Source organism: Dipodomys merriami, unplaced genomic scaffold (genome assembly GCF_024711535.1).
Source record: "Dipodomys merriami isolate MVZ:Mamm:240054 unplaced genomic scaffold, mDipMer1.0.p SCAF_21, whole genome shotgun sequence".
In the NCBI taxonomy this organism is placed as follows: domain Eukaryota; kingdom Metazoa; phylum Chordata; class Mammalia; order Rodentia; family Heteromyidae; genus Dipodomys; species Dipodomys merriami.
In genome coordinates this window covers 3,565,544-3,590,495 of record NW_027203493.1, presented here as the reverse complement: position 1 = coordinate 3,590,495, position 24,952 = coordinate 3,565,544, and the positions used below count along the sequence as shown (strand labels likewise).

General features: G+C 56.2%; 1 protein-coding gene across 1 annotated transcript; it reads left to right on the top strand.

Annotated features, from left to right (window-relative positions):
* Positions 1-261: 261 nt before the first annotated feature.
* On the top strand, positions 262-18,706 carry Rtn4rl2 (reticulon 4 receptor like 2). Its single transcript, XM_070032308.1, has 3 exons — positions 262-673; positions 8,153-8,634; positions 17,257-18,706. The coding sequence occupies exons 1-3, from the start codon at positions 643-645 to the stop codon at positions 18,064-18,066; spliced, it is 1,323 nt and encodes a 440-aa protein (XP_069888409.1). The 5' UTR covers positions 262-642; the 3' UTR covers positions 18,067-18,706.
* The last annotated feature ends 6,246 nt before the right edge of the window (positions 18,707-24,952 follow it).

Genomic DNA, 24,952 nt, shown 5'->3' with positions numbered 1-24,952 from the left:
CTCTAACACCTCCGCGCCCTACAACCCCTACCCATGAAGGGATTTCTCTAGAAACAACGGAGCCCCCAAGGCCTTGGAACGCAGCCGGCCCTGAAGGCCCGGGGTTGGCCCGGCGCGCGGCGGGACTGAGCTAGACAACCGCTCCCTGCTCCTAGCGGCCAGCGAAGGGTTAAGTCGCCGGGCTGGGAAGCGAGGGCGGAGCCAGTGAGTGCGGGAAGCGGAGGGAGGGAGTGGGGGGGAGCGCTTCCTCGCTGTCCCCACTCTCCCTCGGCGAGCCGCCGGGGCGCACGGACCGACTGACCGGCTCCCTGCGGGCAGCGCTGCGGCGGGGGGCGCGGACGGCTGGGCGCCCCGGGCCAGCCCCGGCCCTCCCCATCCCGTGTGCGCCCCACCCCACCCCACCCCGTCCCGTCGGGGGGGGGGAAGCCCCCGATGGCTCCTCCCGGAGCCCGCAACCCGGGGGGCGCAGGGTAGAGCCCCTCGGCCAGGCAACGCCACCCTCCCCCCCGTCGGGGGGACCCCCGGGCTCTGCACGTCCCCCCTCCCCGCGGAGTCCCCGCCGTCCGTCCGTCCGGCGGGCTGAGCGAGCGAGTGGGAGCGCCCTCCCCCCGCTGCCCCTTCCCCGGCTCGCGTCGAGACAAGATGCTGCCCGGGCTCCGGCGCCTGCTGCAAGGTAGAGACCCCGGCCGGCCGGCGGGAGGTCGGGGAAGCGGGCTGGGGTGTAGGGGAGCAGGGGTGGGGGTGGTTGTCCTGGAGAAGGAGGGGGGCAGGGCACCCCTCTCCCGGGGTGCGAGGGTGGGGCAGCGCGCGCCGCCGCCCCCGGCTGCCCGCGGGAGGTGGGCACCTTCGGGAGCGTGGCTGGAGCTCGTGACCGAGGGGATCGGGGAGTGGCGGGGGGGACGGGCGGACCGGATCGGGGGTGCGGGGTGGGAGGGAGGGGGATGATTCCGCGGTCCGGGCTCCAGCGCTGTGGGGCACCGCGAGGACTCGGGCCGGCTGGAGAAGCGCCGACTCAGCAGCTCCCGGGGCCCGGTGTCTCAGCACTTTGCAGTCACCTGGGAGGTCAGTCGGTGTGGGGAGGGGGCTGTCTAGAAAGGTAACGGGGTGTGCCCCCCCCCGACGAAGGGAATCCCTAAGGGTAGGAACAGCTGGAGGGGCTAGAAAGAGAGAGGTCGTGCCGAGCAAGGATTGAGTGACAGACAAGGGTGTGGAGCTAGAGATGGGGGGGGGGTTGGAGAGAGGAGGAGGGGGTCCGTGGGAAAGGGGAGCAAGGAAAGAAACTCAAAAAGATGGGGCGAGTGTGCGGGGGAAGTGGAGGAGAGGCAGGAGGCTGGGGGAGGGGAGGGGAGGGCCCCCCCCAATAAAGGTTAGACGGTAGAGCTCCTTGGGGAATAGTAGGGAGACCGAGGTAGGCGAAGGAAGGGAGGGGAAGAGGCGCCCGAACCTGGGCACAGGTGCCAAGGAGACTTAACTAGAGACCTGGAATGGAGGGAGATAACGGGAAACCATGGGGAGGCGAGGGAGGGGCTGGAGACTAGAATGGAAAAGGGGAATGAGAGAGAGAGAGAGAGAGAGAGAGAGAGAGAGAGAGAGAGAGAGAGAGAGGATGAGACATCTGAGACAGATGATGGAAAGGGATGGGGTATCAGAAGCAGAAGGAAGATGGTGGTGGTGAGAGGTAGGGTTGGATCAGGGAGGACGTGGGGGGCCTGGGGCTGGATCAGGATGTTGGTAGGTAGAGGGAAGAGGAGAGGAAAGAAAGAGAAAGGGATGAGGAGAGAGGGACCAAGGGTGGGGGGGGTAGAAGGGGGTTGCCCAGGGCTGAGACAAAGAGGTTTCTGGTAACCACTTCCACGTGGGAAGACCTCCATTTCCAAAGCGCCTGCCTATCACATGGCACCACTGGGGAAGTGGCTGGTGTGCCTGCTGGGGGGGCTCAGCTTAGGTCCTGGAGGGTAGTTGTGGAGGAAGTGGCGGGGTGAGTGAGAACTCTCCAGGATGGGTGGTAATTCTCCTTCGGGTGGGCACTCTGGCTGCTCAGTGCTGCCATTTATATCTCCCAGCCCTGTCTCCTCATCAGAAGACGTCCTCCTGGTGGTACTTGGATCCTGCCACCCCACAGTGGCTGCTTATTTTGGGGTGTTACATTCTGGGAGAGTGAGAAGCTGTGTGCAGCAGCCTCAAACCTTTAGTCCTCTGGGGGGAGGGGCGGTGGCATGCATGCCTCCCCCCTATCATTTACATCTCCCCCACCCCCATCTTACTGCCCATTTCCCATCCCCCCCTTTAGCCCCGACCCCCCGCCCCAGCCGCTGCCCTGCAAAGCCCTGAAGCCACCTAGGAGGTGTGTGGGTGCTATTTCTTACTGGGACCTTATGATTCTCCTTCCAGAGCCTCTCTCCTTTCTTAGGACCTCTCTACCCCATACCGGAGCCACCTGCTCCCGGCCTCCAGCTGGTCCATGTCCCGTGACCTTAAGCTCTTTTTCCCCCTGGGGTCTGAGGAGAATGTTGTCTGGCTACTGCAGGGCTGGTCGCCCAGAGTCCTTGACTATGGTCCCTCTGTGAACGGATACTTCTTGACTTTAAGGACCTCAGCCTTCTGGATCAATATCATATTCCGGCCTCCTCCACCCTCTCTCCCCTGGTCAGTTCCGGCCACATCTCTGGATACTGGTCATCTCTTCCCCTCCTCTTCCTACTCCTCTTTCTCTTTCTTTTCTTTCTCTCTTTCTCTTTCTTTCTTCTCCTCTTTCTCCTCCTCCTTCTCCTGTCCTCCTCTTCTTCTTTTCCTCCTCCTCTTTTTCTTCCTCCTCCTTCTTCTTTTGGTGCCAGTCCTGGGCTTGAACTCAGAGCCTGAGCACTGCCCCCTGAGCTTTTACACTCACAACTACCACTCTACCACTTGAGCCACAACTCCACTTTGGGCTTTTGGCTGGTTAAAGATAGGAGTCTCACAGACTTTTCTGCTTGGGCTGGCTTTGAACTCCCCTCTCCTCCCCCCTCCTCGCCCCCCATCCTTAGATCTCAGCCTCCTTAGTAGCTAGGATTATAGGCATGAGCCACCTTGGCCTTCTCTTCTTGCTTCACCAATGTGCCATACACAAATGTGTCAGCAGCCCAGGAGAGGAAAAAGGCAGAGAGCAAAGCCCAGATATCTTCCATGCTTTGACCGTTAACAGTCACACCGCCAGCACTGTAGTTGTGATTGTATTGTGATTGGCTTGGGGTGGATATCGGGGTGCACTTGTCTGTGGTGATTCCTGAGGTTGGGGGAAAAGGTGTCCCAAATGAAGGTCAGAGGGTCTCATGGCATGGGCTTGGCACCTGCGCACGCATCGGGGTAACACCTCATAGTCACCACAGGAGTTGAAACTGCTCATCTCGTGGCCAGAGCCTTCCTCCTTCACTCTCCACAGAGTCTGTTGAGCTACTGGGGGTGCTGAGGGCATTGTAACAGGTATCTTCTGGATAAAGGACTTAACGTGACCAAGTCTGCTTGGCATACAGTAGGTGCTTGAGCTCAGTCACTTTCCCTGCCTTATACTATCCTGAAACTTGGGGCTCACCTGCCAATTTTGGAGGGCCCAGGAGTGAGCAGAGGGAGCTGCCAGAAAGGGCTTCCCTCTCCACCCTGCCTGGAAAGCAGTGGAGGGAAGGAAGGCTTCTGAGAAAAGCACTCACTCAACTCACTCAGAAAACTCACTCTTGCTGCTGGCTGGCCCTCAGCCTTGTTCCCTGGGAAAGGACAGGCTTTGCTCTAGATGGCCACAAAGGTCAGCATCCCCCGGTCCAGCGTTGACACTCAGTGCATCATGTCCCGGTCCCTGCTGGGGATGCACAGAGCCAGGGCCAGGAGAGGGGAGCTGTGGTCCTGAGGTGGGGGTGGGGATGGAGAGGAGGATGCATGGAACTTGAGAGGAAGCAGCGGCTGAGAAGAGGCAGGGGTGGAGGAAGGAAAGGGAGAGGGCACCCCCTGGGCAGGAAGTGGGGGGGGGCACACAAAGAAAAGAAAACGAAAAAAGGCACTCTCTCAGTACCCACCCCCCCACACACACACAACCTGACTTCTGCCTGAGTGCGCACTCCAACCCAGCCTGGGGGCAGAGCAGCCCAGAGCCCCCCACCTCCCCTCCTCCTCGCCTCCAGTGAGAGCCGCAGCCTGAATTATGGATGAGGCTCCTTGGGTTACAGCTGCTTTGCGCGGCAGCGAGGGCCAGAAATGGCAACAGAGTCACTGTTACGCAGCAGCTGTCATGGAGGGGGCCCCCTCCCCTCCCAGGTCAGGATCCCCCCCACCCCGCCTCACAGAGCGGGCAGGGAGTACCATAGAGGCTGGGGGACATAGGGAGACAACCAGGAGATGGTATGGGGAAAGAGGAGCGGATGGTTGAATGTGAGCAAGCGCAGAGCCAGTTAGTCCTGGGCAAAAAGGATGATGGGGAGGGGGTAAAGGTCGCCTGCCACCATCAAGTAGGGTCTCAGGCTGGAGGAGACCCTGATATCCCAAAAGGAGCCCCCCCCACACACACACAGCTTCCCCAGGCCTCTCTTGGAGTAGCAGGCCTTCCTGAAAGCCGGAGGAAGAGCCCCTCCCAAGCCCCCAGGGGGCTAACCGTCAACGCTGCGGGTGGATTAGAAGCTGAATGAAGACATCCAAGAAGGACTTTGCATCCTTTGGTGTCAAATCCTTGGAGAGGCAGAGCTCCAAGGGTGATTGACAGGAAGGGAAGTTCCCTGGCTGGGCAGCTGGAGAGTCTTTTTTTTTTTTTTTTCTGGTTCTTACCCTGTGCTACTTTGCCGTGTGACCTTGAGTAAGTTGCTTACCTCTCTGGGCCCTATTGGTCACCTCCATCCACACCACAGATGCTTGAATTAAATGAACCTGCAGGACTTGGGGCAGTTTTTAGAAATCTCCAATTCTAAGCTCAAACTTCAGCACTCAGCAAACCCATTTAGGGCCTTTCCCCCCTCCCACACACACACCCCTCCCCCCCCCACACTCTACTTCTGCCTGGTTCGGATCAGAGGGTGAGAGACATGATCTTCTACCCCCCTTCTCCACGTCCCCCCCCACACACCCACACCCCACCCCGCAGCACGTGGTTCTGAAAGAAAAAGTAGGGAGGAGAAAGTAATCGTGAACCGCCGCCCGGGGGAGGGGGTGAGAAGGGCCGAGAAACGCGGAGGTGGTGTGAACGAATAGAACAGCCGCGCTGTGTCACCCAGTATTACATCACACCCAGCCTACACGCGTACGCACGGGCCGGCACACACACACACACACACACACACACACACACGCACACGCATGCACACGCACAGGGTAGCCGGCAGCACACGGCTCACACACACCATGCAGCACAATACCTGCCAGGAAGGACCAGGCAGGGACAGTCACCGTGGGGCCTGGAGTGGCACTGGGTGGTACTAGGAAGCCAGGCATGGGTGCCTGTGACATCAGCACCACTTGGTATGGTGGGTACACACCTGATTGCTCAGTGCCTCTGTATTGAGCACCTGGCTCACACTGTCACCCCAAATCACACACATGCAGGCACATATCCTCTCTCTCTCTCTCTCTCTCTCTCTCTCACACACACACACACACACACACACACACACACAGCAGCCTCCTGAGTGTGAGAGATCACACACAACACATCTTGCAGACCTGCAGCTCTGGCACCCATCATCACCCACACCTGGACCATCCCCAGGGCCTCTCACAGAGCTCCAAGAGCCAGGCCTCCCTTCCTCCCCCTCACATGCTTAGTGCCTTGCTAGAGGCCGGAGGGGAGGGGTGGTCATGCACCCATAGAGAACGCCTGCCTGGCTTTAGGGGTGTGGCTCACTTAGAAAACCTCCGAAGCCTTCTGCAATCCTTCTGCAAACCTAGTTTCAGCCAGAACTTTCAGATGCTACAAGGAGAGTAAAAGCCCCCCCCCCCCCCGACAGAGATGGAGGGCTGGCGCCACGCTTCTCAGCATAGAATTTCAGGCATCTATGCTATGTGCTTTAGTCCTCCATCCTGAGGCCTCCATGGGCCTGCTTCTCCATCAGTGTCAGAAGTAGGATGGACCCGCACACCGTGGCTTACCTCTGTCATCCTACGTACTCTAGTGGCTGAGATCTGAGGATCATGGTTCAAAGCCAGCCCAGGCAGGAAAGTCTGTAAGACTCTTCTCGCTAATGAACCACCAAAAAGCCAGAAATGGAACTGAGGCGCCAGTGGTAGAGCACCAGCTTTGAGTGGAAAAAGCTAAAGGGGCAGTGCTGAGGCCCTGAGTTCAAGCCCCAGTGCTGGCACCAAAAAAAAAAGGAGAAAGAAGAGAGGGAAAGGAAGAGAAGGAGGGGGAGAAGGAGAAAGTAGAGAGAGAAGAAAAAGAAGAGGAGGGGCAGGAAGAGAAGGGACCCTATCCAATCTTCACAAATTACTTGGGGGAACAGGGGGAGAAAACCACAAGTTAAGATGGCTCTGAATGAGGAGAGCTGGGTCACATACAGTGACGATTGCAGACAACCCCCAGGAATCCTGACTTGTTGGAGTCTTGGCAGCTGTATCCTCTCCAGGACCCCCAGCTCTCCTGGTGCCTGTGAGGCCCACTGCACGCTGCTCCCCTAGGCCCTTCCAGAGTCCCTGGCTCCAGTTCTCCTGGGTTAAAAACCGGCAGAATGATGCAGAAGGACAGCTGTGGTCGCCAGCCCTCATCCCCGCCCCGCCCCCTCCCCCCCCACCTCCAAGGCTGGATCCTGGGCCCATAGAGGCCTTAGATTCACAAGTCCCAAGTTAGTTCCACTCATTCTCGAGTGGGTTGGCTCTGCCTCGCTGGGGACATTTGGCGATGTCTGGAGACATTTTGGTTGTCACAAGTGGGGGCAGGATGCTGCGGGGACTCACTGGAAAGCCTGCAGATTCCTGTGGAGGACTTTCCCCACCTCTCCCCCCCCCCCTTCCCGCCCGCCCATCAAGACTGAGGATGGGATAGGCTTTTGACATTGATCTCAAGACAAGGTCAAACTTGCAACCATACCAGCAGGAATGACAGAACAGTCATTGGCAAACACGTTTAAAAAACGATCACACAGGGGCTGGGAAGGTGGCTCAGTGGGAGGTTGCTTGCCTCCCAGGCATGAGGCCCTGGGTTCCATTCCTCAGCACCACATAAGCAGAAACAGCCCGAAGTGGCGCTGTGGCTCAAGTAGTACAGCGCTAGCCTTGAGCTGAAGAGCTGAGGCACCGCACCCAGGCCCAGAGTTCAGGCCCTTTGATGGACAAAAAATAAATAAAATCACAGCCGGGCGCTGGTGGCTCATGCCTGTAATCCTAGCTACTCAGGAGGCTGAGATCTGAGGATCGCGGTTCAAAGCCAGCCCGGGCAGGAGAGACTGTGAGACTCCTATCTCCAATAAACCACCAGAAAACCGGAAGTGGCGCTGTAGCTCAAGTGGCAGAGCGCTCGCCTTGAGCTGAAGAGCTGAGGGACAGCGCCCAGGCCCAGAGTTCAAGTCCCACGACCGACCAAAAAAAATAAATAAATAAATAAAATCACATAACTATAACCCTCTGTACAGCTCCTTTATAATAACAATAAAACAGTATTTTTAAATAGCACGGAGCTTTCTATACCATCCTCCGGGTTATTGCTATAGTTATTATTGTGGTTGTTGTTTTAAATATGCATCCAAAAGGAGATTTGCAGTGGATACCAGTGCCTCACACCCATGATCCTAGCTACTCAGGAGGCGGAGATCAGACAATCAGTCTGAAGTCCCTCCAGGCAGGAAAGTCCATGAGTCCACAAGACTCTTATCTCCAGTGAACCAACAAACAGCCAAGCGGGGAGGTGTGGCTCAAGTGGTAGAACACCAACTTTAAGCGAAGAAGCCGGGCAAGGGTACAAGGCCCTGACTTCAAGCCCCAGTACTGGCATACACAGACAGACAGACAGACAGAGATTTGCAGATCTCCCAAGCTACCTGGAGAACAAAGATGTAACCGGACCTAACAAGACTCAGGCTGCCACCCCTCCTCTGCGTGTGCCGGATAGCGTGGCACCAGGACTCCGGGCCGCAGCAGGCCCTGGTGGCCTGCCGCTGCCTCCCAGTCCACCCAGAGGCACTTGCAGCCTTCGCTTTTGCTCTCCCCACAGGTCCTGCCTCGGCTTGCCTGCTGCTCTTGCTCCTGGTGCTGCGGCCCGCGGCCCCCAGCTGCCCTATGCTCTGCACCTGCTACTCCTCCCCACCCACCGTGAGCTGCCAGGCGAATAACTTCTCCTCCGTGCCGCTGTCCTTGCCACCCAGCACTCAGCGACTCTTCTTACAGAACAACCTCATCCGCACGCTGCGGCCGGGGACCTTCGGACCCAACCTGCTCACCCTGTGGCTCTTCTCCAACAACCTCTCCACCATCTACCCGGGCACTTTCCGCCATCTGCAGGCCCTAGAGGAGCTGGACCTCGGTGACAACCGGCACCTGCGCTCCCTGGAGCCCGACACCTTCCAGGGCCTGGACCGGCTACAGTCCTTGCACCTGTACCGCTGCCAGCTCAGCAGCCTGCCCGGCAACATCTTCCGAGGCCTGGTCAGCCTGCAGTACCTCTACCTCCAGGAGAACAGCCTGCTCCACCTTCAGGTGAGCCGCCCTGCCCCATCCTGCCCCCCAGATCTCTCACAGCCCCCACACCTATGTGCCCCTCAGCGTCTCCGTGTCTATTTGCCTGGCCCTTTTCTTTTCCTTTTGCCGGTCGTGGGGCTTGAACTCAGCACCCAGGAGCTGTCCCTGAGCTTCTTTGTGCTCTGAGTCACAGAGCCACTTCTGGGTGTTTTCTCAGTCATTTACTGGAGATAAAGAGTCTCATGGATTTTCCTGCTGGGGCTAGCTCTGAACCACAATGCTCAGATCTCAGCCTCCTGAGTAGCTAGGATTACAGGCATGAGTCACCAGCACCTGGCATTCCTGTCCCTTTTCTTAAGAGTCTGTCCCTCTCACATGCTCCAGCCTTCACCCTGTCCATCTCTCTCTCTCTCTCTCTCTCTCTCTCTCTCTCTCTCTCTCTCTCTCTCTCTCTCTCTCTCTCTCTCTCTCCCTCCCTCCCCACCTCTCTCTTTCTCCCTCTCTGTGCCCACCCTTTACTATCTTTCTCTGTCTGTCGGTCTCTCAACTAAAACCCCATCTGCCTGTCTATCCTTCCCTCTCCTCTCCTCTCTGTCTCTCTTTCCTCAAACCCCCATCTGCCTCTGTCTGTCTATCCTTTCCTATCTTTCTCTCTGCCTAACTTGCCTCCCCCATCTGTCTCCCTCTGCCTCTTCTGTCTGTCTCCCTTCACACACCCACTCTGCACACTCCCCCATGTCTGCCTCTGTGTGTGTGTGTGTCTTTTTGTGATCTCTTCTCTGCCTTCCACAGACTCCACCTTTCCCCAGCTCCCCAGACCAGTGGCCTTTACAGATGGTCTCCCCATCCAACCCCAGATCTTCCCACTTCGAAGGCAAACAGGGCAAGAAGGATCTCCTTGAACCTTCCACCTGTCCAGCCCCCTGTCCAGCCCTTTATAGATTCCAGTTCTCCAACTCTGTCAGTTCAGTGCACAGGAAAAGAAAAAAAAAAAGGCAAAACTCTGTTACCTAGCTGGAAAAATGGATCTCCTGGAAAGAAAAAAAAAAAGAAGGAATAACAGTAATTGTTATTTATTGTTATTATTATTGATCTAATTATTGTTTATTATTGTTGTTATACTGACTGCCTGACAGTCAAAGCCTCCTATTCCATTTCCCCAGGAAGCAATAACACACCCTACAAACCACCCAAGGAGAAAATCTCTCTTGGCTGCACAGCCACCAGCTCTGGAAGGGAATGAGGGATGCCAGCCCTCTTCCTCTCCCACCCTATGGAGACCTGGAGGGTGCTGCCACCTCCTCCCCCTCCCCCTCCCCTCCTCCTCCCCCCCTCCCCCCTCCAGGCTGGTGCCTAATGGAACCAATCTACTAGCTGGAAAATCAGGTCTGGTTTGATGAGATATCTGCTAAGAGCCAAAGTGATCACTTAACACTCTTCTTGAGCACCCAGGTGGTGCTTGGTTGGGAATCTAGCAGCAGACAAGGCACTCCACCAAGACTGAGTTATTTGTTTGTTTGTTTTATTGGTGCCAGTACTGAGGCTTGAACCCAGGGCTAGCAGTACTCTTCTTGGCTTTTTCCACTCAAGGCTGGTGCTCTACCACTTGAACCCCACCTCCACATCTGGCTTTTTTTTTTCTGGTTCATCAGAGATAAGAATTTCACAGACTTTTCCAGACCTTGGCTGGCTTTGAATTTTGATCCTGAGATCTTAACTTCCTGAGTAGCTAGGATTACAGGCATGAGCCACCAGCGCCTGGTCCCATTTGTGTCTGAAATCTAGTGGAGAAGGCAAGGCAGCAAAATGCCTAGCATGCTGGGAAAATACATCATGTGTTGTGATAATAGAGCAGTGACCACTGCAGCAGTACCACCCTTGGGTCAGGCACTGTGTAAAGCACATTCAGGCACCCACCCCATCATTTCCAAGTGCGTGCCATTTTATTTAACCTAGGCCTCCATTTCCTCATCTGTACAATGGGAAATCCTGGGCACTTTATAAGCCTTTAATGCATGAATAATTTGTGAGGCACTTAGAATAGTGCTTGGCATTCAGTACACATTGTATAAATGCTTGTTAAAATACTATCTGAAAGAGAAAAGGAAGTGAGACTTATTTAACGTTGGTCTCAAGTGCAGTGCCCCAACTTGAACCTCATCCTGGAGAGTTGGGTCAAGTTCAAGGATTATATGGAGGCCGTGGGTCAAGTTCAAGGATTATATGGAGGCCGTGGGAAGGTTCCAGAAGGTTCCTTCCCTTTCTTTTCTTTCTAAACTGGCCTGGGACCACAGGGTCACCAAAGCACAGTCAGCCCCTCACCTCACTCCCTTGCTGAGGAGTTTCCCCCCCCACCCCTCCCATGCCATTGTTAAGAATGAGGAGCCCAGAAGTCCTGGACTATTGCGAGGTGTGACTGTTCTTACCAAGACGCTGGTAGCTGGGACAGATAGGGATGGCAGGGAAGGCCTGAGGCCATGCCATTGCCGAGGTGAGGGAGGCTGGCTCTTGACCTGCCTAGTCCAACCACACTTCACGGGGGATGGTAGGTGTCTCCTCTCCCCCCTCCCCCAGCTCCAAAGTGCAGTTGCATGAGCTGGTTTTTTGACAGCACCATCCTTTGAATCTACCAGACCTAGATTCATTCACACAGTGGTTCCTTTATGGCTTTGGACACATGTCCACATCCTCACTTCTAAGTTGGCCATCATGACCCTGCTTACTGATCATTCTCTGCAAGATGGAAATGTAATTCACACAAGGCCATAAGCCAAGCGGGTGACACTGTCATTGTTGTTATAGGTGGAGTCCCCTTCATCTGGAATGCTAGGGACCAGAAGTGTTTCAAATTTCAGAGTTTTTTGGATGTTGGGGTATTTGCATATATTTGTTTGTATTTGCATATATATGTGTGCAAATATGTTGAGTGAATTTACTATACATATATTTGTAATGAGATATTTTGGGAGTGGGACCTCCCAATTATAAGTACAAAATTCAGTTACATTTCATATATATATATATCTATACACATAGCCTGTAGGTAACTATATACGTTTTAATAACTTTGTGTCTGAAACAAAAATTTCATGTTGTGGACTCCTTGTGACATCATGCTTGTGCTGGAAAAGATTCTGATTTTTAAGCCAGGCACTAGTAGCTCAGACCTGGAATCATAGATATTCAGGAGGCTGAGATCTGAGAATCACGGTTCCAAGCCAGCCTGAGCAGGAAAGTCCATGAGACTCTTATCTCCAGTCAACCATCAAAAAGCCAGAAGTAGAGCTGTGGCTCAAGTGGTAGAGTGCCAGCCTTAAGCAGAAAAATCAGACAGTGCCCAGAGGTATCTTGGGCTCCAGTTCAAACACTAGTATGGGCACCAAAATAATAATAATAAACCAGATTTTGGAGCATTTTTTCCCCAGATTTTTGTTTGTTTTGTTTTGCTTTAGCCAGTTTGGACTCAAGGCCTTGGACCTGCTAGTCAGGTACTCTCTACTCACACCACCCCTCTAGCCCTGATTTCAGATTTTCTGTTTAGGGATGTTTAATCTGTATTTTTGAATTCCTAATCCTGCTGCTGGTATGGGAATTGGTACTATTCCCGAGGTCCTGATTTAACTTCCCAGCTCTGAACCTCAGTTTCCTCTTCTATACACGGGGCGAGTAATAAAACCAATGCTTTCCACAAAGAGCAGCTGGAGGAGGGAGGGAGGGAGGGAAGGAGGAGGGCACTGCATGGAGTTCAGTGCTAAATAAACCACGTTCTCATGGCCTGATCATCCATCTACGCATGGGCCCATGAATGATCACCTGGCTGTGGGGTCAGCAAAGGTCCAGGCTGAAGGGGCCACAGGTCGACAGTGGGGTCTTCTGAGATGGGAAATGCTTGTCTGTATACCCCTGACATGGGTGGCCCAGAGCATCATGGGAAGGAAGCATCTTCACACCTGGGCCCTGTATAGAGGAGGAAAGAGACAGCCCCCGCCTGTGAACTGCCCGGCAGAACGAAGCTGAGAGATGCCGCAGGCAGGTGGGGAAACGTGGGCTGCGGTGAGACCTGCAGGGTGTGTAGGTGTGACCCAAGATGGCGCCAGGCCTACCCCGTGAGGAGGCTTCACAAGGGGTCTGGCAGGGAGAGATGGACAGGGCAGGAGGCAAAGGTGCTCACAGACCGTGTGCTGGGTTTCAGGCACAGTGCCAGGCAAGTTCATTCACTAACAGATACTTACTGAGCACCTACCTTCATGCCAGACAGTGTGCGGGGTGCCAGGGATTCTGGGGGAAGCTGGGGGCGGGGGTTGAAGGGAATAGTATGCTGGTCTGTGGAGCCGGTTTCCTGCTGGAGAGGAGCCAGGCGATAAAGATGCTCATTCTTTCTTCTCGTTATCGCAGTGGCCTGTGTAATGGTTAGGAGCAAGCGTCATGCTCAAGCAGATCCCATTCGCCCTGTGGCTTTGAGAAAGTGACTCGACTACTCTGGAGCCTGTGCGATGGAGACAATGTCTCTTGGGGTAGACTAGGATGTTGTGATTAAAGTAGGTGCTGCTTAAAAAAGGCCTCCGTCCACACTGAAGGGTAGCTATTGTTGAATATTTCGCAGCAAAGTTAAGTCACCAGCTCTTTAGTAAAGGACGCTGGGCTGTCTCTGGCTCCAGAGCTCAGCTGTCCTGAGCCCTATATCTCTGGAGTTTACATCTACATTAACTGTTGGGCTCTAGGCAAGTCTCTTCCCCTCTGTGAGCCCTCCTCCCTCTCCTAGTCTTGAAAATGGAGGTGATCGTACATCCGCCTTACGGAGTTGATGACTAACAGTGCAGCACAGGGCTTGGCGCATGGTGAGAACCCTAAGTAAATCATCAGCCTGACGCTGGTGATGATGACAATACCACCAGCCATGGACCGGTGAGCCCCGGGAGCGGGGGATGCCTGGGACAGGGTACACCCCCCAAACAGCTTTGCTGAATGAGTGAGCTACATTCTAGAACTCACAGACTCACATAAATAGCAGATGCGGGGCTGGGTGAGGGGAGGGGGGGGGGGAACCTTAAAGATCAATTACTCAGGGTTACTTGTCTCACAGATGAAAACACCCAGGCCCAGACAGGTGCCTGGAACTGCGCAAGGTCACACAGCCTGGCAGCTGATTTGACGGGTGCCAGGGCCAGGAGCTGGAAGGTTGGAGGGAGCCAGGCAAGGTTGAGAACAGGATGCTGTCCAGGGAAGGGCAGAGGGGAGGGGCGGCGGGGAGGGATGGCTGTATTAAGATTCCAAATGGATGCAGAAAGCTGTGAAGCAGCCAGGCGGGAGGCGAGGGAGATGTGGTTTTTGAAATGGAAGAGGATGGCTTCAGCAGCCGGCTCTGTCCAGAGGGAGGGGCCCAGAGAGCGAGGCGAGGGGGGAAGGCCCGGGCTGTGAAAGTCAAGAGCTTATTAATGCACAGAGAGGAAGAACTGGATTTGAGAGCTGCAGCCCAGGAAGTGGTGATGGGATTTGGCAACAGCTTGGATGGGGGGAAGGGGGCAGGCGGGGAGGGGCAGACCCCCCCCAAGGCTGAGGCGCTGGGAGGGGTGGAGCAGGACTTTTTGCAGAGACACAAAGAGGGGGTTGGAATCGGCTGTGGATCAGAGGCACCTGAGTGGCCTTGTCTTCTGAACCTCCCTTTCCTGACCATCTTGAGCGCCCAAACAGGGTGGTGACCTGCCTGCCTCCTTTATAGATCCTCCGAACGTTCGGCTCTGATACATCTCACCCTTATTGGCAATCCATTAACCAAAAAGGAACCCTAAGTAGGTCTTGAGCGAAAGGATAAGAGTTCATTCTTGGTGAGCCTGGAAGAAGAGGACATGGCTAGGGCCAGGCTGAGCCTACGGAAGTGCCCAGCTGGGGAGGGATGGAAGGAAGTATGACGAGGAACCTGAGCTGGGATGGGGGGGGCGGTGGCATTGGGGGTGGAGAATGCTGGTGTCAGAGGCAGTGAGAAGGTTGAGGGGGACGGATCTCAATGTGGCCAAGAGGAGGGTTCTTGGCAGGCGCAGTTCCTGAAGCAGAGAGGGCGGAAGGCAGATGGGAGGGGGCGAGAGCACGCAGGAGCACAGGAAGGTGGAGGCTGTGGGTGTGGGCTGGGAGTCAACGCCCGCCCCCCCCCCAACCTGAGACTCACAGACCAGGCCCTGTCCTGGGAGGTGAGGTGGGGGGGAGGGGCAGGAGCTATAGCAGGTCCGCTGGCCTAAGCGGAAAGAGTGCTGGCCTCCCTGAGAACCAGCCATCCCGGGACCTGCTGACAGCAGCGATGTGGGAAGGGCAGCACCTCTGGGCAGCGCAGTCAAGCGACTGACCGACCGGGGCTCTGGCTGCTCCTCCAGCGAAGAAGCCCTTGCTCGCTCTGGACCTCACCATCTACTATTCTGTAGAAAGTGGGCTGGGCTAGTGAATCCCAAAGGACTAGCTGCGGAGTCAGCTGGTTGTCAGATTTCCCTGGTTAACAGGGAGAGGCCGGGCCGCCCCTCCCCCCACATCACCACAGGTCACACCCACACGTGTTAATGCTGAAGCATAATTCCAAGGTCTTCCCAGTGCTCACATGACTCCCCCCCACCCACCCCGGGGGAAGTGAGAAAAGTTTCTCTTAAAGGACAACTCAGCTGCTTCTGAATTTGTCCCCGCTGGAGTCGGTGTCTGACCCAGCTGCTTCTTTCCTTCAAGGAAATAAATAAGATGGGACTGGATTCTAACTGAGCCCCTAAAGTCATGATACCCACTAGTAACTGATGGCTGACTGTTCTTCCAGGCCTGTCACCTCCATAGCTCTAGAGTATCTAATCCTGAGTGCTGTGGGTTGTTTTTTTGTTGGTTTGTTTTTCTCCCGGTTGCACATATTAAGGAAACAGATTCAGGTTAAATAGCTTGCCTAGAACTGGGGGGTGGGGGGCGATGCAAGCTGGATTCTGAGCCCCTAAGCCTGCGGGCTTTGGATCAAATCCCCGGAGTGCAGGCACTGTGCCCAGACTACGCTCATGAACTTCATGTGAACTGTCTTGTTCAATTTTCAGAACAGGCCCTCGAGGTAGCTATACTCACCTCCAGATGAGAACACAGGCTTGGACAGAGTACTGACTTGGCCAAGTTACCAAGAATGGCTAACTCATCCAATGCCTCCCACTCAGGGACTTTCTTCCAAACACCTCGCTACAAGGCTCTTTATTTGATCTCTGTATTTTACAGATGAGGAAACACAGAGACACAGTGTGACTTGTCCAAATGACAGTGAAGTCAGGATCTGAAATCAGAAAGTCTGGTTGGACAGTCTGTATGCTTTTCCAAGCCATATTCACTTTATTGTCATTATCACCACTATCATCATCATATTTAGTTATACTAAGGAATTCTAATATATCAGTCCAATTCATCATTTGTGTGTGTGTGTGTGTGTGTGTGTGTTGGTCCTGGGTCTTGAACTCAGGGCCTGGATGCTATCCCTGAACTTTTTTCGGGGGGGGGGGGGGTAGTCCGGTCGTGGGCTTGAACTCTGGGCCTGGGCGCTGTCCCTCAGCTCTTCAGCTCAAGGCTAGTGCTCTACCACTTGAGCCACAGCGCCACTTCTGGCCTTTTTATTTATTTATTTATTTATTTATTTATGGTAGTTAATTGGAGAGAAAAGTCTCATGGACTTTTCTGCCCCAATTGGCTTTAAAACTCGATCCTTAGATCTCAACCTCCCGAATAGCTGCTAGGATTGAGTGTGAGCCACCAGTATAATGATGCTTGATCAATGTCACCTTCCACAGTTCTCCTCTCCTTTCCCACTCCACTCACTCCACTTCACATTACCTGATTCTGTTTTCACATGTGCACATTGAATATTATGACTGCAGTCACTCACCCTTCCTCTCCCCATTTGTCTCTCCCCAACCTCCTTCAAACCTCACCTCCCCCACAGAAAAAACAAGTGCGGGCTTCTTGGTATTCATTTTATTATAGTGTAAGTTAGTTGCTCAAAGGAGTTATACCAATGGCTCTTCCCTTATGTATACCGTACTTGGGTTCAGAGGTTTGTGTGTATCTATGCCTAGTATCTTTTCATCTATGAATCCAGAGGTTCTCCAAGTGTGGCCAACCCCATCACCAGGTAACTTGGAAAGAGGCATAGATTCTCCGGCTGTTTAACCCCAGACCTGCCAGCTGGGAAACCCCAAGTTGGCAGAGTTCATAGTATTTTGTTTAGTTGTTGGTCGGCCATGGGGCTTGAACCCAGGGCCTGGGCGCTGTCTCTCAGCTCTTCTGCTCAAGGTGAGCGCTCTACCACTTGAGTCACAGCGCCACTTCCGGTTTTCTGGTGGTTCACTGGAGATTAAGAGTCTCATGGACCTGCCTGCCCTGGCTGGCTTCGAACCAAGATCCTCAGGTCTCAGCCCCCTGAGCGGCTAGGATTACAGGCGTAGCTGGGTTTAGGGTAAAGAACCAGTTTGCTTCCCACCCCCCCACCCCACAGCAAAGAGATCATTAGAGAGAAGGCAGGACTGGGATCCAGGACTCAGGGCCCCACTCCTCTGTCTCCCCAACGCGGCCCGGGGGCGGGGCGCCCCTTCACCCCACCCCAGCTCAGCACCCCTGTCTTCTGTCCCCCCCCCCCACGCCCAGGATGACCTGTTCGCGGACCTGGCCAACCTGAGCCACCTCTTCCTCCACGGGAACCGCCTGCGGCTGCTCACCGAGCACGTGTTCCGCGGCCTGGGCAGCCTGGACCGGCTGCTGCTGCACGGGAACCGGCTGCAGGGCGTGCACCGCGCGGCCTTCCGCGGCCTCAGCCGCCTCACCATCCTCTACCTGTTCAACAACAGCCTGGCCTCGCTGCCCGGCGAGGCGCTGGCCGACCTCCCCAGCCTGGAGTTCCTGCGGCTCAACGCCAACCCCTGGGCCTGCGACTGCCGCGCGCGGCCGCTCTGGGCCTGGTTCCAGCGCGCGCGCGTGTCCAGCTCCGACGTGACCTGCGCCGCCCCGCCCGAGCGCCGGGGCCGCGACCTGCGCGCGCTCCGCGAGGCCGACTTCCAGGCCTGCCCGCCCGCCGCGCCCACCCGGCCCGGCGGGCGCGCGCGCGGCGGCGGCGGCAACGGCTCCTCCAACCACCTGTACGGCGTGGGCGGGGCCGGGGGCGGGGCCGAGCCGGGGGGCGGGGCCGGGGGCGGGGCCGAGCCCGGCGCGCCCCCCGCGCACCCCTCCACCCTCTACCGCGACCTGCCCGCCCCCGAGGACGCCCGGGGGCGTCAGGGCGGGGACGCGCCCACCGAGGACGACTACTGGGGGGGCTACGGGGGCGAGGACCGACGCGGGGAGCAGACGTGCCCCGGGAACGCGTGCCAGGCGCCTGCGGACTCGCGCGGCCCGGCGCTCTCGGCGGGGCTGCCCGCCCCTCTGCTCTGCCTCTTGCTCCTGGCGCCCCAGCACCTCTGACTTTGTGGCGACTCGAGAGGCCTCGGTTCGAGTCCTCCCACCACCTCTTCTATTCCCGCGGAGCCGCAGCTCTGCCACCCCCCCTCCCTTGACCGGCTGCCTTCTTTTATGTTTGTCCCTCCTACCGGCCCTCTCCCCCTCCCCCTCCCGGGACCAGGCTGCCTCTCCTGGCCTTTCTGGGGTGTGGTGGCTGAGACCCTAGTCACCCTAACTCTAGCCATTGACTCTTCCTCCTCATCCCGAGCTGGGGGTGGGGCACCCTAGGCAGCCGCTCTCCGCCCCCCCCATCTCCAGGACCCACAGTGGACTCAAAGGGGCTTTTATCTGCAGAGCATCTCCCACCAGCAGAGCCTTTGGAAGCTCCCCTTTCCCCCCCCAGGGGAGCCCCCACACCCACCCACCCACCCAGGACCCTTCCGGAAGGATGCTTCCAGACCAGGGCCGGGCCGACCATGGGCCTTGCTTATCCCGGTCCCCTCTGTCTCCGGACACTGGAGGAATATGTTTTTCTCCTAAGTCTACTCGGGACATTTTTTTAGGGTGCCTGGAGAGAGCTTTCCTCTCCACCATGGACCCCGTGTGGTGACGATCAAAAGAAGTTGTTTGGGAAAAAAAAAATTTATTAAAAAAAATTCTATTATTTTATCTCCTGTTTAAAAATCCATCTATGTCGTTTTTTTGGACCCGGGACCTGAAAAGTGAGATCGGTGAGGGCTTAAAATGGAAAGGATTTCAGGAGTTGGGGGGGGGGGGGGGGAAGGGGTTAAGGAAGAGAAAGAACAATGCCAGACCGTCGAAGAGCCCCCTGCTGGCGGGAACGGATTATAGGAGCCATGCCATGCTAAGAAGCCAGAGCCCAGGGACGATTGGGGTGACCCCTCTGTCTCCCAGAGGTGTTTGCTGATGGCACCTCATCTCATGTGTCCAGGAGGAGCAGCCCCAGCCTGAGGTGTCTGGGAGCTGCGGACCTGGGGGCTGGGGGACGTGGAGGATGTGGGACTGGTGCCTGGCTGAAGGAGAGAACAGTGCCCTGGGCGGCGGTGAGCACCAACGTAGACGCTGCGGGCTCATCCAGGCTTTGGGCGGATCTGGAGAAGTCATTTCTTCCTCTGCTTTACCCCAGAGCAGAGCCAAAAGCTGAGTTCCAGCTCACTTTTGCCCCTTTGCCGGAGGGCCCCGGAGCAGTGCACGGCCTGGCGCCACAGCCCTGTAGACATCCAGTGTCCCTCCCTTACCTCCTGCCAGGTACAAGCTGCTACAGATGGGCCAGGTTAGAGACAGAGAGAACCCCAGGGGGGAGGATGAGCTGAAGAACAAGAAATTGGGGCGATCCAAAGCTTCATCTTGCCCATGTGCAATACTGAAGCTGGGCACAGGGAAGAACCCAGACTCAAAAGACTGAGAGCCAGGCGCCTGTGGCTCACGCCTATAATCCTAGCTACTCAGGAAGCTGAGATCTGAGCATCGTGATTCAAAGCCAGCCCAGAAAACCGGAAGTGACGCTGTGGCTCAAGTGGTAGAGCATAGTAGGCTGGAGCTGACGAGCTGAGGAACAGCAGCACCCAGGCCAAGAGTTCAAGCCCCACAACCAACATGACAACAAAAAAAGGACTGAGAGAGGAGGGGTAGGACTGAATGTCCTCAGAATCAACCGAGGTTTGGTGGTTTGAACTTAGGGTTAAGAATCCAGCTTGAGAGTGGAGGGTCGTGGGTACCCGGGGATCCTGAGAGTTTGTGATGGATGGGGAAGTCGCAGGGTGGATAGAAGGGGGACTAAAGATCTGAGGGAGTCCATAGCCAACATGGAAGGCAGGCGGGCTTTGGCTGTGGGTGTGGAGTGGGTGAGGGGCAAGTGGGAGCTCTGAGTCTGGGGTCTCCAGGGGCTGGCCTCAGGCTGGCTTTAGGGAGGCTCATGAATGGGCTGGGGGTGGGGGGTAGGGGAGCCAGGCAAAAAGCAGGGCTGGAGGAGGGGCTGCTAGGCCTGGGCAGGGGGAGGGAAATGCTGGTAAATCAGAGGCAGGCTGTCCAGGTCACGGAATTATCGTTGTGAAATATTCATGGGCCTTTGGTCCAGATGCTATTTCAGAACAGCCAGAGCAGGAGGAGTGTGTGAGCCTCAGGAAGAAGCCTAGAGCAGTTCTGCTCCTCACCAGCCCCCACCGCTGCCACCACCAGCCCAGACAGACCCACGGACGCCCCGTCACGTGTGTGCCCACACTCTCCAGCTCCCGCTCGCACACACACAAAGCAGAGCTACACGCAGCACGTGCAGACACGCCAGCCACCCAGCCACCCACCCACGGGCCCTGCCGACAGATGCACCCCAATTACTGACATGCACACATCCCTTCTTCATCGGGGGTGGGGGGGCCCAGCGTGGAGACCACCCCCTGAGATCTCACACACAGGCACCCCAGAGTCTCTTCAAACAACCCAGATTTGTAGCTCTGAGACACACACCCCAAAACAGATGGAATCTATACCTTCAAGGCCATCATGCCCCACCCACCCACCAATGGGGAAATCAAGATAGGAGCGGGGAAGGGACTTGTCCAAGACTCCCCTGCTACACAAAAGAAAAGCCACCACCCCTTTTTGATGGTGTGGCCTCACTCCCCATTCTTTTCCTCTGCTAGGCACCCGGTCTGGTTGTAGTTACCTCCTCCTTTCCTCTAATTTCCTCTGTCTACTTGGTTACTCAGCCCCTCCTCCTGGCACTAGTCCATCCTCTCCTTCCTATCCACCCCCCCCCCCCCCCGCCTCCCCGCTCCAACTACTCATTACCTCATGCCTAGAATATATATATATATATATATATATATATATATATATATATATATATATACACATATATATGTAATAGCAATAATCCCAGCACTGGTTTTCCTGCCCCCCCCTTCCATCTCCCCTGCCCACCATGATCAGAGTCATCTGCCAAAATTCGCATTATGTCACCATGTCGCTCACTTGGGAACACATACAAGCTCCCAATTGCCTACACATTAAAGATAAAACATCTTACCGAAACATCAGAGCCCATTCAGAGTTCAGAACCTACTGCTTCTCCCTCCCCCCCCCCCGTGTGTGTGTGTGTGTGTGTGTGTGTGTGTTTGTGTGTGTGTGTGTGTGTGTGTGTATGCCACAAACCAAGACTTCCCCTCCCACAAAAAATGTGTGTCTCCTACTGGCCACCAATGATTGTGTACTTGAAACGTACAAACCTATTTTGAATTCTCCACAAAATTCCTTAATTTCACCCTCCCCCACCCCACACATATACAGTAGGGAAACTCTCCTCCCCTCAGATTCAAGAACCCTTCTTCCAAAGGCAAGACTGCATCCTTAGACCAGACAGGGTCTTTACTGTCCCTTCAAAGCAAGTGCCAGCTGAGCTCTGGCTCCCTCCACGCTGTTGGCTGCCCCCTATGGGCCACTTTGAGAAGCACAGCCAGACTAAAGTCCTGTAACTAGAGTGAGCAGCTAAAATCCCTGGGGTGGGGAATAGAAATGCGCCAGATGACCAGCTTTATAAGCCCTTAAGCCTCTAAGGTTCTTACACCCCTGCTGAGGCCTGGGGTAGGGGTGAGGGGGCTCTCAGCTTTGCTCTGTGAGCCGATGGCTCCCCCCTTGAGCCTAATCTGTTGAGAGGACTCCGGTCCTATGAAATACACTGGGGAGGATTCCAGCACACTACAGAAGGGAAATTGGCCCACCAGCTTCTGAACCGCCTCAAAGCCAGGCACAGGCCAGGTGGCAGGCCCGAGGTCCAGCCCGGGTCAGGTTTCTACATGAATGTTTAATGCATATAGCCAGACCTGTCAGATGTTCCGAAACCTGAGCATCCCTCTCCTTTCATTTCTGTACAAGACGCCCTTTTCCAACCCCCTCCCCCATGTCCAAGGAGAGGGGGAGGGGAGAGGAGGGGCAGCCCTGGGGACTGCTCTCCAGTGGCCTCTGGAAAAATGGCTCAAGGGAAAGTATGGGTGAAAGATCTAATTATTTTCCCACTTACTACCTGTGTGACCTTGGACAAGAGACTTGCCTTCTCTGAACATCTGGGTTTGGTTTTTGCTTATTTTGAAAGCTGTAGGCAATTTGGTGCCTGCCAAAAGTACAATAGCCCATAGGAAGAGGACCTGCATGACTGTCATCATTATCTTTCCTAAAGTCCCGCCTCCCTCCTGTTTTCTTTTTTGATTTGTTTCTGCCATCCCTTCTCAGACACAAAAGGCCCACCTTGAGATTCCCTCTTAGGGGAGAAGAGAGGTAGGAAAGTGAGTCAGGCTGGTGGAAAAAGAGAGGGAAAATTACGGAGTTCTGGTGGCTCACGCCACCTCGCTGCTCAGGAGACTGAGATCTGAAGATCATAGTTTGAAGCCCTGGAAGGGAAGACCTGCAGATTATTATCTCTGGTTAACCAGCCAAAAGTTGAAAGTAGAGATGTGGCTCAAGTGGTAGAGCACCAACCTTGAGAGAGGAAGCCAAGCAAGATTGCAAGGCCCTGAGTTCAAGCTCCAGATTGAGAGGTTGGGGGGATGGGGGGGAAAGAGGGGGGGGCTGAGTGAGGACTGATGGGAGAAAATGGGAAGAAAGAGGAAGTGGCTCAGAGGGATTCAGCCTGGTTACCTGTGTGCCCATGCATGCTTTAAACTGGGCTTGAACTCAGGGTCTGGGTGCTGTCCCTTGGCTTTTTCACTCAAGGCTGGTGCTCTACCACTTGAGCCACAGCTCCACTTCTGGCCTTTTTTGTGTGTGTGATTTATCAGAGATGAGAGTCTTGTGGACTTTCCTACCTGGGCTGGTCTTGAGCCTTGATCCTTGATCCTCAGATATTAGAATCCTCCCCAGTAGCCAGGATTATAGGCATGCGCCTCCCAAGATGGGCTTGGCTCCTTCTTTATCTTCTCCTTCCTTCCTCGCACCTTCCCTGTGCCTGACACCATCCCACTGGAAATAGAGAGGCTATATTGTGCAGAGGGGAGCAGGAGGAGCCTTGGGAGGAAGGGGGTTGTGAGAAGTGTCCTCCATTCTTCCAGCCCACCCACCCCTCTCCCAGTTTCTAAATATAAGGGCCTGTGCCATGAATTTAAGTGAGAAGCGGATTCCTGCATCAGGCCCGGGAATCTGCATTTTTAATCAGTGGAGGTGGATCATACACGCTTCAAAGTTGGAGAAATACCTCTTCAAAGATGGGGTGATCGTGGGGGGGGGGTGACAGAAGAAATGCAAAGCAGAAAAGTTCAGCCCTCTTCTTCCCCGGATGAGGGAAGGAGGGGTGTACTTGGTAGAAGTTTCAAAGACCACCCCCCTCCCCCAGAGGTGGAGGCTGGGGTGAGAAGATAGGTCACGGTCAAGGTGAGACAGAAGCGGACACAGACACCTTCAGGGTCTGCACCCCGTCCCTCCTTCGCTCTTTAGGGCTCTGACTGGAGATATCCAAGAACCCCCTTCTCCAATGGTTCCCACGCCTCCCACCACACCCCGTTTGTGGGGCGAAGTCTCTCCTCCCCAGAGACCAGCTGGCCGTTGGAGGCAGGAATATGTGGGTGCCTGGCTGACCCCCCCCCAGCCCGGGAAACTGAGCCCAGGCCAGCAGCACCTCTCTGACCTGTCTCCCTCCCCTCCCACCCCGTACCCCCTCCCAGCTCATCTGCATAAAGTTCCAATTAACACCTTTTTTTTTTTTGCGATCCCTGAACTCGCTCCCAACTCGGATCGCGGCCCCAATTAACCCTTACACCTCCGGGGCGGTTCCCGTCGGGGGGACGCGGGCGGGGGGACCTCGCAGGGCGAGCGAGGGGCGCGCGCCCCGCGGTGGTGGACCGCGCACCGGGGAGCCCAGGGCCCCACAGGGGAGAGGACCGGTGGGGAGGTAGAGAGGAGTCAAGGGGAGGGAGGGGAGGGGACAGGGGTGCGGGGGGGGAGGGGGAGAGGCAGACCTGCCCGCCCACCCCCTTTCCGGGAAGGGATGGGGAGGGGGGCTTCTCCTGGGAGACTCGGGGCGTCGAAATTCCTGGTTCCTCATTCCCCGGCCCCCGCACCCCTCCTCCTCCCCGCCACGCACCCTCTCCCCTCCCCAGCCATCTGTTCCTCTCCGCGGCAGCGCCGCGACAAACACGGCTGCGGCTCGTTTCCGCCCCGGCCCAGCCCCCTCCCAGCCCCCTCCCCAGCCCCGGGGGTGGGAAGTGATGACACACACACACACCCGTCCGAGGAGGCCCACGTGTCAGCCCCCTGCCACCGCGCCCCACGGCCAGCAGAGCGGGGTTCGGCGGTGTCGAACCCCCACCCTCATCGTTGCACCCACCGGGCAGGCTGGAAAGCTGGGAGCCCCGGGAGGAAGGGGTGGGGTTCGGGGGAAGAAGGCCAAAGCCAAGCCTGGGGTTCTGGAGATCGAGGCCGTCCCTGCCGTCCGGGTAGGTAGGGACGTGGAGGTTCCCCCACCACCACCAACACACACATTATCCCCCCGCTCAGCCCCCCCCCTTGCAGGCTGCGCACCCCGAGTCCGGATTCCAGCTTGGGTCACCCGCAAGCACGCAGCGCCCCCTGCTGGGAATCCCGGGAGGGGGGACTGGGCCCGCGCGCGCAAGCGTGCCTTGCGCCCCTGCGCTCCTGTGCGCGCCCTGCCCTCCTGTGCGCGCCCTGCCCTCCTGCGCGCGCCCTGTGGGGGGCGGGGGGCCTGTGGCGGGGAATCCCTTCGTCGCTGGTGATGATCCTCCCAAGACAGGAAAGAGCACCAGCAGCCCCGAACAGCCACCTTCAGCGAGCCGGACCATCCATCCTGCTTGCTGGTGGGTGCTGTCCAAAGCTGAGTGGGAACTGTGTGAAAAGGGCCCTGTTGGAAGTCGAGGGTAGGGGCAGACAGATCCACTGTGGGACTTCC

Excerpts from the sequence above, each read along its gene's own strand:
- Rtn4rl2 (XM_070032308.1), top strand. The coding sequence starts at position 643 with ATGCTGCCCGGGCTCCGGCGCCTGCTGCAAG. Across the intron at positions 674-8,152 it reads GCTCCGGCGCCTGCTGCAAG|GTCCTGCCTCGGCTTGCCTG; the intron begins GTAGAGACCCCG and ends CTCTCCCCACAG. Across the intron at positions 8,635-17,256 it reads ACAGCCTGCTCCACCTTCAG|GATGACCTGTTCGCGGACCT; the intron begins GTGAGCCGCCCT and ends CCCCACGCCCAG.